Source organism: Giraffa tippelskirchi, chromosome 2, assembly GCF_054371585.1.
Source record: "Giraffa tippelskirchi isolate mGirTip1 chromosome 2, T2T-mGirTip1v1.2.pri, whole genome shotgun sequence".
Classification (NCBI taxonomy): Eukaryota; Metazoa; Chordata; class Mammalia; order Artiodactyla; family Giraffidae; genus Giraffa; species Giraffa tippelskirchi.
This window is the reverse complement of record NC_137276.1, coordinates 28,458,376-28,473,112: the sequence shown is the minus strand read 5'-3', so window position 1 is coordinate 28,473,112 and position 14,737 is coordinate 28,458,376. Positions and strand designations below refer to the sequence as shown.

General features: G+C 40.3%; 1 protein-coding gene across 50 annotated transcripts in view; it reads left to right on the top strand.

The window, feature by feature from the left end:
• BTRC (beta-transducin repeat containing E3 ubiquitin protein ligase) overlaps positions 1 to 14,500 on the top strand; it is a 181,096-nt gene extending 166,596 nt beyond the window's left edge. For all 50 annotated transcript variants that reach the window (XM_081547265.1, XM_081547315.1, XM_081547273.1 and 47 more), the window contains 6 exons: positions 1,524 to 1,773; positions 2,260 to 2,378; positions 3,591 to 3,701; positions 5,097 to 5,175; positions 12,053 to 12,248; positions 14,169 to 14,500. In XM_081547265.1, the coding sequence (XP_081403391.1) occupies positions 1,524 to 1,773; positions 2,260 to 2,378; positions 3,591 to 3,701; positions 5,097 to 5,175; positions 12,053 to 12,214 (721 nt within the window). In that variant the 3' untranslated portion in view covers positions 12,215 to 12,248; positions 14,169 to 14,500. The remainder of the gene's footprint in view (positions 1 to 1,523; positions 1,774 to 2,259; positions 2,379 to 3,590; positions 3,702 to 5,096; positions 5,176 to 12,052; positions 12,249 to 14,168) is intronic.
• The last annotated feature ends 237 nt before the right edge of the window (positions 14,501 to 14,737 follow it).

Here is a 14,737-nt window from a genome sequence, read left to right as displayed (position 1 = left end):
TGTGTACAGGTGAGCAATATTCTCTCTGGCCAGCCCCTCCCCTGCTGTCCCTGCAGTTTTTAATTGCAAGCTTCACTCTGGGAGGGGCCTTCAATTTTCAGAGGCATTAGTGATTTGATGACACAGCCATTATGCTGCTGGAGTCCAGTGTAGCTTGAGTTCTGGGTACCAGCAGAACTGCTGGAAACCTCTGTTAGGAATTTTGCCTTGAGCTAAAGGATTTAGCAAACATAATGCATCAAAAGTAACTTTAAAAAAATAGGGAGAAAAAAAAGCAGTTAACTGCATTGTTAGATTCTCTGAAGTTAAATGTTTACCATTCCAAATTATCCTCTGTTAATAGAAAAGACTATTCACGTTTTCTTATCTTTTGACTTAAAGGCATAGCAAATTCAGTTCTTCCAGTTATCAACGTTTAACATTTATTGGTGCTTGTGGAGTGCCTCAAGGAAGCTTAAAGATTGTAGAGGCTAACATCATTTATTGGACAAGGGAAAAAATGATTTTCTAAAAGAGAGGGTTAAATTGGAAAAAAATAAAACGTGTTGTAAAAAAGCAAAGTAAATATACAAAATAGAATGATCAAAGTAAAATATACCTTCACAAAAAATTCTCAAGCTATCCAAGGGTCCTGCACTCTGCTGTGAAGCCCGTATTTATATTGGGGTGGCTGGTCTTGATCCGTACACTCATTCAGAACACAGAAATGGGGCCTTATGTTTAGAGTCTAGGTAATTTTAGGCCTTGATCTGTGTGGTGAAAACTAAGGCCCAAGGTCATCAAGCTCAAATCCACAGTACTAAGTCAGTCTATTACAGAAGGTTCTTGGCCTGTGTCAGTTCTAAGACCTGAGGACTATCTGTGGGACCACCAATGCTGCAGTTATTAGCAAAATTCCCACCAGTTTAAAATGTATCAGATTGAATGTCAGAAGGTTTATGATAATCTTGAAGTTTGGGACCAATTTGCTGGTGATGGTCGGAGCACCCTCATTTCAGCACCCTACAATTAGCCCAGATTTCAAGTTGTGTGTCTTAAGGATTGCATACTGGCAGTATCCCATCCCCTTCCTCTTCCCGCTTTCCCATCCAGTCCTCTAACTACCACTTCCCCATGGTCCATCAGTACACTTTACCTCAGCTCAACTTTAGAGCTACAAAAGGAGAATAAGTGAAAGTGAAAGTGGAGTCACTCAGTCATGTCTGACTCTTCGTAACCCCGTGGACTGTAGCCTGCCAAACTCCTCCACCCCTGGGATTTTTCAGGCAAGAATACTGGAGGGGGTTGCCATTTCCTTCTCCAGGGGATCTCCCGACCCAGGGATTGAACCGTGGTCTCCTGCACCACAGGCAGACTCTTTACTGTCTGAGCCACCAGGGACACAGAGTAAGGAGAGTAAGGTATACCATTAACTGTGAGAAATAGGATGGGAGGGGTGGGCAGTGAGGTAGTCCAGTACTTAAAATAGATTGTAGCATGAATGTCACCACAATCTCAGATAACCGTAATATTGTTTGTTCCAGGGTGTGGGATGTAAATACAGGTGAAATGCTGAACACATTGATTCACCATTGTGAAGCAGTTCTGCACTTGCGTTTCAATAATGGCATGATGGTAACCTGCTCCAAAGACCGTTCCATTGCAGTATGGGATATGGCCTCCCCAACTGACATCACCCTCCGCAGGGTGCTTGTCGGACACCGAGCTGCAGTCAATGTTGTAGACTTTGATGATAAGTACATCGTTTCTGCATCTGGGGATAGGACTATAAAGGTAATGAGGCATTTTTCAGTAAGTCTCCAACTTAGAATAGGGGAGTTCATATGGATATCTTCTAAGGACAATTTTATATTTAACCCTCACTGTAAAATACTTAATATTTATTTAAATCAGATACTAGTTTATGTAATGAATGAGATAGGTCATGTGACAGTTTGGGTTAGGTTTTTATTCCTGTAAATAATGGTGAGTATGAAAAGGGCAGGGGTAATTTTAGGTTCAAGATTTGTCTGCAAGGTGAGACTAACCCCATAAGAGTACATCAGCCTTAGGATTTCTCATATGATAGCAACCAGCTACAAATTAGCCCTATATTACTGTGAATTAAACTTGTCATTTGGGGTTTGATTTGGATTGGTTTAAGATGCTGAATTTCCCCTACTAGTTCAGTCCCATTTTCTGCTTCCCTAAAACTGCAGTTGCCATAGATTTTACTAATAAAAGCACCAAATCAACTGCCAAATGCTATTTCTGTTTCAGGTATGGAACACAAGTACTTGTGAATTTGTACGGACCTTAAATGGACACAAACGCGGAATTGCCTGTTTGCAGTACAGAGACAGGCTGGTCGTGAGTGGCTCATCTGACAACACAATCAGGTGAGCAGCAGGTGCCCTTGCCCAGAAGGGATCACTATTATCCTGCCATTCATTGTTTGTGCACAGACCAAACGAATTGTCGACTGTGTTCTGTTTATAATAAAACATTTTTCAGTTTTCTGTGGCTTCTTACAGGTTAAAAGTTTGCCCCAAGCAGAGAGACAGCACAGCAAAGCCTTTTGTTGATGTGTTTCCTTCCTGTAATAGTTTTATCACCAGACAGACCTATTTAAAAGGAACTGCTTGAATGAGGAAGTGAGCAAGAGAAATAAAAATGGAGGTTGAAGGCCCTTCTCTAAATTTCTCCTGTCTGCAGTTGATAAGTGCTAATAAATAGCTAAAGGCCTTTTCTCTTTGCCAGTGTTTTAAAAAAAAGAAAAAAGATTTGTTCCCCTACTAGAAGTTATACAATTTTGGTTTTTTTTAGCATTACATAATGGGCCAGGGAGCTACCAGTCTTTGAAATTATGAACAAATTATGAAGAATCCACAAATTGAAGTACTTTTTGGTGTTTTCCCTTCATGAAGATGAATGACACACATATGCATAGAATTTGAAAGATTTATCAACCCTCTCCCCTCCTTCAAAGAAGTACTAAAGGAATGAAAAGGCCATTGAAAAAACGACAGACAGATATTGTTATATCTAAGGAAATTAGCATTCCTAGAAATCATTTGGCTTGGTCAGAAGGCATACATAATTTAAATTAGTATATAAAAGTTTTTGAGAACTTACTTTGCATTTCCATTATATGAGAAAAACTGTCCTGAACAGTAGGGTGAAAGCTGAGGGTGTCCGCAGTGACAGAGGTGCACATATTTTGTGAGAGCAGGATGTCACCATTCCTGCATCTCATTCTTATTTAATTGTGGTTTCCAGAAACATTATGTTTCTTGGCTTGGTCCTTTCCTTCTTAGGCAACTGTATACATTGAATTCATCTTTTATATTCCTTGGTGACCCTGATTACAGGTTTATATGAAGCTTGATGCTTTAAAAATATTTACAACATATTTGAACTTAAATCATACATTTTTCTGCTTACATGGCAGAAAGGAAATAAATTACACTGAAAGTAATACATTTGTATATGAGGGTTGATTGGTTTTTATATTTTGGTTATTTTAAAAGACATACAACGTATGTTATTATAACATTCCAAGCTTAGAAAAGAATGCATGGAAATTCACTCAACTCAATGTTCTCTTTCAGATTATGGGACATAGAATGTGGTGCATGCTTACGAGTGTTAGAAGGCCATGAGGAATTGGTGCGCTGTATTCGATTTGATAACAAGAGGATAGTCAGTGGAGCCTATGATGGGTGAGTGTGCTGACAGGGTTTTTAAAAGTTCTCTTAATCCCCTCTGCCTTAGAATGTTAAACATAGCCTTTCCTTGTCTCCAAAAGATTGTAGATATCACAGAAAGAATCTGATATGGTATTCTTGTGTCTAATCTATATATTCACATCTCCTTTGTTCAGTCTTTTCCAAATAATCTTCCCAGTCATTTAATTATACTTGTTTGCTCATGATTTTCTTTAGTATTTTGGACTTTTGGTCATATATTTATTTTGCCCTATAAAGCAGAGAACTGGATAAACCCCAGTATATCAGGATATGGATATAAAATAGTGACTTGTTAATTAAACGGAAATGTTGGAGGACAGTATCTTTGTAGGGAGCTTAGTATGGGAGGGTCTTGTCTTCACTGCTGGCATTTCAATCACAGTGCATTAAATAATCTTTACTTTCCTTCAGTCTACTTTCCAGTGGTTACAGACTCTGTTCATGTTGTGGATAGATCCCACATCCAGCGATGCTAACAAGCACATAGTAACTTCTTACAACAGTGAACTCACTTATGAAATGCTGTCATTTCTTCCTATCAGGGTGCCTGATGTGGAGGACAGGAAGGCCACAGTTCAAATATTGGCAGCTTTTTAAAAATATCAGATACTAACTTACAACTTTATCTTAGTTTACGAGCTGGCTATACTTGATTCATTAAGACAACTCAAGCAGCAGTGTTAACAGACCCATTTCCTCTGCTTTGAGTCAGCCGTCACTGTCAGACCTTGGGAAGTTGTTGGGGGCGTGACGACATGTTTCAGCTAAGTCCAAGGCTGTATTTTTCTTATTGCCCTGGTTTTGATCCGTACCCTTTTCTTAGGTTTTTGTCTGTTACTTACCTTGAGGAGACAGGACATAGAATTGATTCATAGAAGGGCTAAACTTTTCTTATTTAAATATTGCTTATATAAACTCTCGAGTCTTACATGGACCCCCGTCCTCTGACATGTGTGACCTGGGCCATTCTCAGAATTGACCAGAAAAAAAATGCCTCAGAGTTATAGGTTTCTAGGTCTAAGTGATCTCATCTACCATTAAGAGTTCTAATATATAAGAACCCCTTTTGGCCCCAAGTTATGGTGTGACTTCACTGTTCACTCTCTTGAGTTTGTTTAAAGCTAACCTATTTCTTGTTTTTAGGTTAATCACATACATTTTCCCCTTTTAAGACTAATAACCTCTACCCAAGAATGAATGCATGAACTGAGTCTCCAAATCAAAAACATTTTTATATATCCCGTGAGCTGCATTTATCATATAAAGTATCTTCACCATATACATTTATTGCCGTGACTTCTTGCTATTTTTGTTGTGTCCCCTTAATTTTGCTTTTTACTAAGATTTTGGTCCCCTTTTGATCTTTAGAAAAATTAAAGTGTGGGATCTTGTAGCTGCCTTGGACCCTCGTGCGCCTGCAGGAACTCTTTGTCTACGGACCCTTGTGGTAAGAGCCTCATTGTTTAGAGGGGTTTGAGGAGCAGGAAGGGGAAGAAATTAACATTGATATGCTGTGGAATACAGATCTGGATTTGACTGTTAGAACCTCACAAAGTCTACTACTAAGTGGAAAGGCAACCAGTACTTGACAATAAAATATGTTTATATAGCTTGCCTTTCATCCAAAAGTGCTTTAGAGACTGTATATGGAGAAGAATGTGGCAGCTGTTCAACAGCTGCACAGCAACTCTACACAACAGTTTAGTACAGGAAGTGAATAAGAATTCTGTATCTACTAGAAACAGTAGGGGGTACTTGGGGAGAGAGAACATAATTACTCAAATTGGAACCTGTCCAGAATCTGAGGACCTGCACACCTGTGCCTGCAAAAAGAGCCACGGGAGCCTACATGAACCCCCTGGTCCGCCCCAGAGTTCACTTCCTATTTAAGGCATGCTGCCTCCAGCAATTTGAATCCTGTCTCTTTTATTCTGTTATACCCCCTGGCCCAAACATCTTGACATTTGGGGAAAGACATGACTTAGAAGGAAGAATGTCATCTCGAAAGCACCAAGTTCTTTATCGTGGTGTTAGCCAAAGGCCCAGATCAGAAAATGGCCTAAAGGTTTGAAAGCTGCTTCCATGACAGAAAGAGTAGGTGGGGTATCATGGAGGACAGAATCTTCTGCACAACTCAGGAAAAGATGAGAGCAAGGATTTGAAGCCCATCCTGAATCCTGCCTCTCAGCACTTAGGCAGCATCTGCTCTGGAGAAGAGAGCGATACTTTTGTCTTCCTTGTTAAATGTAAAGCTCATTCTTTTAGCAATAGACCTGTTTTACCTGCATGTTTCACGCATGGTTTTTTAAATGTGTATGTTCATTCATTTGATTTTTGAACTATAATTTACCTACAGAAAAATTTGTTCCTTTTTTTGTGTACTTCTATATATTTTGCATAGAAATTTGCAGTTTTGTAAACCTCACAGTCAAGATATAGAACAGTTTCATCACCTTAAAAATGATCCCCCTTCATATTAATCTCCTCTCCTCAACCCCTAGCTACTATCCCTGTAGTTTTGCTGTCTTATAAGTGTCATATATATTGAATTCTATTAATGTAGCTTTTGAAAAAAAATTTTATTTATATTTAATCTTGGCTGTGCTGGTCTTCATTGCTGCGTGGGCTTTTTCTCTAGTTGCAGTGAGTGGGGGCTGCTCTCCAGTTGCGGTGCTCAGGCTTCTCATTGCTGTGGATTCTCTTGTTGTGGAGCATGGACTCTAGGCACATGGGCTTCAGTAGTTGCCGTGCTCAGGCTCAGTAGTTGCGGATCCCAGGCCCTAGAGCACAGACTCAGTAGTTGCAGCACAGAGGCTTAGTAGCTCCACAGCAGGTAGGATCTTATAGACCAGGGATCAAACCCATGTCTCCTACACTGGCAGGCGGATTCTTTCCTGCTCAACTACCAGGGAAGCCCATATTTATGTAGCTTTTTGCATTTTTCTTTTTTTCACTTCTTTTGAGATTGATTCACATTGTTGCATGTGTTAATACTTTGTTCCTTTTTATTGCTGAGTGGTATTCCATTGTGTAGATGAACCAATTTCTTTCTTCATTTACCAGCTTAAGGACATTTTAGGAATGTTTCAGTCTTTGTGATACTGAAAACATCCCAATATAGGCTTTTGTGTGTACTTTTTTTCTTTCATTTCTCTTGGGTAAATACCTAGAAGTATGATTTCTGAATATACATTGAAATTTAAAAGAAACTACCAAGCAATTTCTCAAAGTAGCACTTGGGGAGTTTGCAAACGTAAACCATTTCAGATTTCCACTAACAATGTGTGAGTCTACTATTTTTCCACATCCCTGACAGGACTTGGTTTTGTCAGTTTTTAAAAACATTACAGCTACTTGGGTGGGTATGTCGTTTTAATTTGCATTTCTGTGATAGCTAATGGCATAGAACATCTTTTCCTGTGCTTATCTTCTTTTGAAGTGTCTTCAGATCTCATCCTCATTTATTTATTGAGTTCTCTAAGTTTTTAAAAATAGGTTAATTGTGATATAATTGACATACAATAACATGGACATATTTAAAGTAAGTATGCAGCTTAATAAATTTTGACATATATACAAAACAGTGAAAGCATCATGCCAGCCAAATAGTGACTATATCCTCATCCCCACTATTACATAGTAATCCCTCCTTCCCTTAACAACACTGAATCTTCTTCTAAATAAAGACCACTTATTTAGTCCTTTTTAAATTTCTCAGCAATGTTTTATAGCTTTCAATGTAAAGGTTTTATATATCTTTTGTCATATTTATCCATAAGTATGTCTTATTTTTAATGCTATTATAAATTGTATTTAAAAATTTTCATTTCTGCATTGTTCATTGCAAGATATATAGATACACTTCTTCTTTTCCAATCTACATACTTTTCATTTTTCTTTTTTTTTTGTTGTACTGACCATCAGTACAGTGCTGAAAACAGTTGGTAAGAATGGATATCCTTATCTTAGGGAAAAGGTATTCGGTCTTTTACCATTTTATATAGATATATGTTAGCTATAAGTTTTTCATAGACACATTATCAGAGGATTAGGAGATTCCTTTCACTTGCTAAAATAGAGAGCTTTTATTAGTAATGGATTCAGTTCAATTCAGTTCAGTCGCTCAGTCATGTCTGACTCTTTGCGACCCCATGAATTGCAGCACGCCAGGCCTCTCTGTCCATCACCAACTCCCGGAGTCTACCCTAACCCATGTCCATTGAGCCAGTGATGCCATCCAACCATCTCATCCTCTGTCGTCCTCTTCTCCTCCTGCTCCCAATCCTTCCCAGCATTAGGGTCTTTTCCAATGAGTCAACTCCTCGCAAGAGGTGGCCAAAGTATTGGAGTTTAGCTTCAACATCAGTCCTTCCAATGAACACCCAGGATTGATCTCCTTTAGGATGGATTGACTGGATCTCCTTGCAGTCCAAGGGACTCTCAAGAGTCTTCTCCAACACCACAGTTCAAAAGCATCAATTCTGCGATGCTCAGCTTTCTTCACCGTCCAACTCTCACATCCATACATGACTACTGGAAAAACCATAGCCTTGACTAGACGGACTTTTGTTGGCAAAGTAATGTCTCTGCTTTTAAATATGCTATCTAGGTTGGCCATAACCTTCCTTCCAAGGAGTAAGCGTCTTTTAATTTCATGGCTGCAGTCACCATCAGCAGTGATTTTGGAGCCAAAAAAAATAAAGTCTGACACTGTTTCCACTGTTTCCCCATCTATTTCCCATGAAGTAATGGGACCAGATGCCATGATCTTATTTTCTGAACGTTGAGCTTTAAGCCAACTTTTTCACTCTCCTCTTTCACTTTCATCAAGAGGCTCTTTAGTTCTTCTTCACTTTCTGCCATAAGGGTGGTGTCATCTGCATATCTGAGGTTATTGATATTTCTCCCGGCAATCTTGATTCCAGCTTGTGTTTCTTCCAGCCCAGCCTTTCTCATGATGTACTCTGCATAGAAGTTAAATAAGCAGGGTGACAGTATACAGCCTTGACATACTCCTTTTCCTATTTGGAACCAGTCTGTTGTTCCATGTCCAGTTCTAACTGTTGCTTCCTGACCTGCATACAGGTTTCTCAAGAGACAGGTCAGATGGTCTGGTATTCCCATCTCTTTAAGAATTTTCCACAGTTTATTGTGATCCACACAGTCAAAGGCTTTGGCATAGTCAATAAAACAGAAATAGATGTTTTTCTGGAACTCTCTTGCTTTTTCGATGATCCAGCGGATATTGGCAATTTGATCTCTGGTTCCTCTGCCTTTTCTAAAACCAGCTTGAACATCTGGAAGTTCACGGTTCACGTATTGCTGAAGCCTGGCTTGGAGAATTTTGAGCATTACTTTACTAGCGTGTGAGATGAGTGCAATTGTGCGGTAGTTTGAGCAATCTTTGGCATTGCCTTTCTTTGGGATTGGAACGAAAACTGACCTTTTCCAGTCCTGTGGCCACTGCTGAGTTTTCCATATTTGCTGGCATATCGAGTGCAGCACTTTCACAGCATCATCTTTCAGGATTTGAAATAGCTCAACTGGAATTCCATCACCTCCACTAGCTTTGTTCGTAGTGATGCTTCCTAAGGCCCACTTGACTTTGCATTCCAGGATGTCTGGCTCTAGGTGAGTGATCACACCATCATGATTGCCGTGAAGATCTTTTTTGTACAGTTCTTCTGTGTATTCTTGCCACCTCTTCTTTATATCTTCTGCTTCTGTTAGGTCCATACCATTTCTGTCCTTTATCAAGCCTATCTTTGCATGAAATGTTCCTTTGGTATCTTTGATTTTCTTGAAGAGATCTCTAGTCTTTCCCATTCTGTTGTTTTCCTCTATTTCTTTGCATTGATCGCTGAGGAAGGCTTTCTTATCTCTCCTTGCTATTCTTTGGAACTCTGCATTCAGATGGGAATATCTTTCCTTTTCTCCTTTGCTTTTCACTTCTCTTCTCTTCCCAGCTATCTGTAAGGCCTCCTCAGACAGCCAATTTGCTTTTTTGCATTTCTTTTCCATGGGGATTTTCTTGATCCCTGTCTCCTGTACAATGTCACGAACCTCTGTCCATAGTTCATCAGGCACTCTGTCTATCAGATCTAGTCCCTTAAATCTATTTGTCACTTCTACTGTATACTCAGAAGGGATTTGATCTAGGTCATACCTGAATGGACTAGTGGTCTTCCCTACTTTCTTCAATTTAAGTCTGAATTTGGCAATAAGCAGTTCATGATCTGAGCCACAGTCTGCTCCCGGTCTTGTTTTTGCTGACTGTATAGAGCTTCTCCATCTTTGGCTGCAAAGAATATAATCAGTCTGATTTCGGTGTTGACCATCTAGTGATGTCCACGTGTAGAGTCTTCTCCTGTGTTGTTGGAAGAGGGTGTTTGCTATGACCAGTGTGTTCTCTTGGCAAAACTCTATTAGCCTTTGCCCTGCTTCATTCTGTACTGCAAGGCCAAATTTGCCTGTTACGCCAGGTGTTTCTTAACTTCCTACTTTTGCATTCCAGTCCTCTATAATGAAAAGGACATCTCTTTTGGCTGTTAGTTCTAGAAGGTCTTGTAGGTCTTCATAGAACCGTTCACCTTCAGCTTCTTCGGCGTTACTGGTCAGGGCATAGACTTGGATTACTGTGATATTGAATGGTCTGCCTTGGAAACGAACAGAAATCATTCTATCGTTTTTGAGTATCCAAGTACTGCCTTTCGGACTCTTTTGTTGACCATGATGGCTACTCCATTTCTTCTAAGGGATTCTTGCCCACAGTAGTAGATATAATGGAGTGGAGAGGGTTTAGTTAAATGCTCTTATCTGCATCTGTTAAGTTGGTCAGTGTGGTTTTCACCTTTATTCTGTTAATTGTTATGTTTTTGAATACATTGATTTTTGAATATTAAACTTTGTATCACTACAGATCCCATAGACATTAAAAGGACTATAATAAAGGAATGCTATGAACAATTCTGTGCCTTCCAAATTGATAACCCAGATGAAGTGGACCAATCCCTTGAAAGATACAATATTCCACAACTTAAGAAGAAATAAACATTCTGAATAGACCTAACCTTATTAAAGAAATAGAATAAATAAGTAATAACCGTCCAAAACAGAAGGCACCAAGCCCATAGGGGCTCACTGATGGATTCTACCAAATGTTTAAGGAAGAAATGATACCAATGCTCTATCCTTTCCTCCAGAAAATAAAAGCAGTGTGAATATTTCCTACCTAATTATGTGAGGCTGGCATTACCCTAATCCTGAAACCAAACAAAGATAAGAAAACTACAGATATGTCTACCAATATGTCTTATGAACAAAGATGATCATGTATCTAATGAGCTCATTTACATCTTGTAAAGAATGGAAAATAGTATGTGTATGTATGCTTAGTCGCTCAGTTGTGTCTGACTCTTTGTGACCCCATGGACTATATAGCTCACCAGGCTCCTCTCTCCATGGGCTTCACCAGGCTCCTCTGTCCATGGGCTTCTCCAGGCAGGAATACTGGAGTGGGTAGCCATTCCCTTCTCCAGGGGATCTTCCCAACCCAGGGATCGAACCCGGGTCTCTTGCATTGCAGGCAGATTCTTTACCATCTGAGCCACCAGGGAAGCCCAATTCCTATGTGTGTGTATATATATATATATATATATATATATAGAAAGAGAGAGAGAGAATAGAATAGAATATTATCCAGCCTTAAAGGAAATGCTGTCACACACTACAACATAGATGAAACTTGACATTATTCTAAGTGAAGCAGGTTTATACCTGCTTCTTAGAGCCAGTTGTTAAATATTCATGAATTCTGCAAGCTGGTTAAACTCAGATGGATAGCTTGAAATTGGCTAGGATAGAAAATTTTAGACTGTAAAATGTGGAAATGCTTTTACAAATTGGGGATAGTTAATTGATAAATATATACCAGCACAGTACTGTTTATTGCTCATCAACCCTTGGCCTATGACTGTAATAGAATCCTAGAGATACAGAGAAGAGGATAAAGCCTGAGAGGTACTGAGGAATGTTCTCATTGAGGCTAAGTCTAGGAAAGTTAGCAATGAGACACTCGTGTACTATTTGACATGTGTCAGCTCTGGTGAATATTACTTTGACTGTATATGAAATCAACTACCCAATATTTGACTTGTATATCCTGCCTTTAATCCAGATTACGATTTTTATCTGTATTCTTGAAACAGCTAAATGGTCAAGAAGACTATCAGCTTTAGCCTTTCCATAGACTCCTTTTGACATGTTGCTGAATTTGTGTTCTTTTGATTTTGAATAGTTCAAAAGTTCTGTTTCTGCTTATTTAGGAGCATTCTGGAAGAGTTTTCCGACTCCAGTTTGATGAGTTCCAGATTGTCAGTAGTTCACATGATGACACAATCCTCATCTGGGACTTCCTAAATGATCCAGCTGCCCAAGCTGAACCCCCCCGCTCCCCTTCTCGAACATACACCTATATCTCCAGATAAATACTCATACACTGACCTCAGAAGACTCGCCCAGGTATGAAAAAGAATTGTGTACATAGCACTGAGGGTAAGCGATGGAACACTGGCTATAAGGTATTGTGAGTTCATGGAGCCTTCTCTTGCCCTTTATAACTTCAAGTCCTAAAATACAGAAGCTGACACCACGAGACAGGGCTGGGCTGCACACTGGATGCTGCCCTTGATTGAGGTAGCCAGCCTCGGTCTTAGATAATTCTTGAACTAGATCTCGATGATCCTTGTGTGGTAGAACTAATATTCCTGCCTCAGTCACCTAGTCAGATTGTTATGGAAATAAAATGAGATTTAAATAAGTTTCAAAACTTAAGAGTATTGACCCCAAAGCCTGTGGCTTTATAATTCCCAAATTAAACTAGTACCTACAATGGAGACCCTTTAACCCAAGTAGATAATCTGATGTTGGAAAGAAAAAAAATCTCTTGGCAAAATAGCACACAAGGCTGCCTTCTCATAGCTCTTGTCAGTGTCATTTGATTATAAAAGGTAGCTTTTTTCCATCCCCCTTATCTGCATTCCCTGCCCCCTCCAACTGTTTTTTGACCTTGGAAGTAGCTCTGGAGTTGGTGAGAACTCTGTATACTCCCACTCAAATCTCCATCCTGCCTCTGGGGCAGAAGAAGATCCTGATATTCATCTTAACCTGTATCCCTGGGATATTCAGATCATACCTGATGGTCCTGAGCAGGTCAGATATAGGTAATCACTGGTTTGGGAAAACTGTACTAGCTACTGGGAAATATTGCCATTATTGTGATTTCTCGTTTCCTATACTTGCCTCTGTTCTTGTGGCAGAAGCACACATTCAGTACACTCTTCTGCATATCTTTCTGCAGTGTTTCTTCTGAACAGGGTGTTTTAAGCCTTGCTGGGCAAGCTTCAGTACTCACTTCTCTTACAGAGGACGTGCCGCTTCCTCAGCAAAGGCACACAGACAGGCTTGGTGAGAATCCTAGCCATGTGCCCTTGGGCAAACAACTTCTCCAAGCCTTAGTTTCCTTGAGAATTGTAATACCTACCACACAGAGCTGTTGTGAGAATTGAATGTTATGCGTAGAAATCTTAGTGCTTAGCACAGTGCCTGACACGTAACAGACCCTCAATAAAAAAAAAAGTAACCATTAATTAGTAACAATATTGAAATTTTCATGTAGGTATCCCCTCCTTTTGCCAAAATGTTGTCCTCCTCAGATTTCAATGGCATTTTGGCTCTCTGATTGTTTACATTTCCTTCTTTGTCTCACTCCTGAAACTTAGACATCCACTAAGAGTCTGTCTCAGGCTTTTCTTCCTTATCTGAGTTCCTTTCTTTGGCTCCCTTATCTCTCCCCAAAGCTTCAGCTCTCATCTCCAATTTGTATGTGTAGTCCCAACCTCTGCCTTAATCTCCAGGCCACATTTCCAGTCACTACCTACATACCTCTCCTTGACGGTACCAGGGGCGCTTCTGGGGCACACATCTAACACTCAGGCTCTCCCCTCATCTACACTACCAGTGCCCTCCAGCCAAGCAGCCAGAGAGCCTCACCCTACTCCCCCACTTTTTTTTAGTAGCATACTGCATTCATGGCCACTAAGGCCAGAACCTCAGAGCTGTCCTCACCTGCTCTACCATTATAGGAAGCAGGTGAAAGCTCGATGCTACACCCACCAGAGTCATTGTTAATCTCTAGACATCAGAGTTACTCTGCATGAGCACTTAAGAGTCCTGAGCATGTCAGTGAGCCCTGCTGAGCCCCTAAACAGGCCATGTAGCCTTTGACAGAAACTCCTGTGTGGTATGGACAGAGAGCAAGTATTAGGAAGGACCTCTGAGCCTTTCTCCCAATTGACAGCTAGTTTAATATTCTTTTCCTCTTAGAGAAAGTGAGAAATACAGGAAAAGGGACTAATGACTTTGTGCTCTGTTTCCACACAGGACTCATTAAAATTGCGGTATTTAACATATCTGCCAATACCAGGATGAGCAACAACAGTAACAATCAAACTACCACCCACTTTCCCCGGACTAGCCGAGGAGCGGGGCTTTAAGACTCCTATTGGGACACAGTTGGTCTGCAGTCGACCCAGGATGGTCTGCTCAGCACAGCTGACTGCTTCCGTGCTGCTATCAGAAGATGTCTTTTATCTTTTGTGAATGATTGGAACTTTTAAACGTCACCTCCCCTCCTTCTTTCCCCTTCACCTGGTTTTTCCTCATTTGGTTCCAGACAAAGATGACTTATAAATATATTTAGTGTTTTGCCAGAATCTCTCTTGCTTTGCTGTTAAGCAGAAGAACTAGTTTCCCTGTGTAGCCTACTGGGAGAGAGCCACTTCTAGGGGACGGGAGATGCAGCTTTAAGCCAGACAGCACCCAGTGTCTCCCTGTAAACTGTAGGTGTGCCCAGCACCCAGCAGGACCTGCCCAGCCCCACTGTGCTTAGGAGGAGGCAACGTCTGTGTAGCCTCTGGGGCAAGAAAGAAAGAAAACAAGAATATACGCCC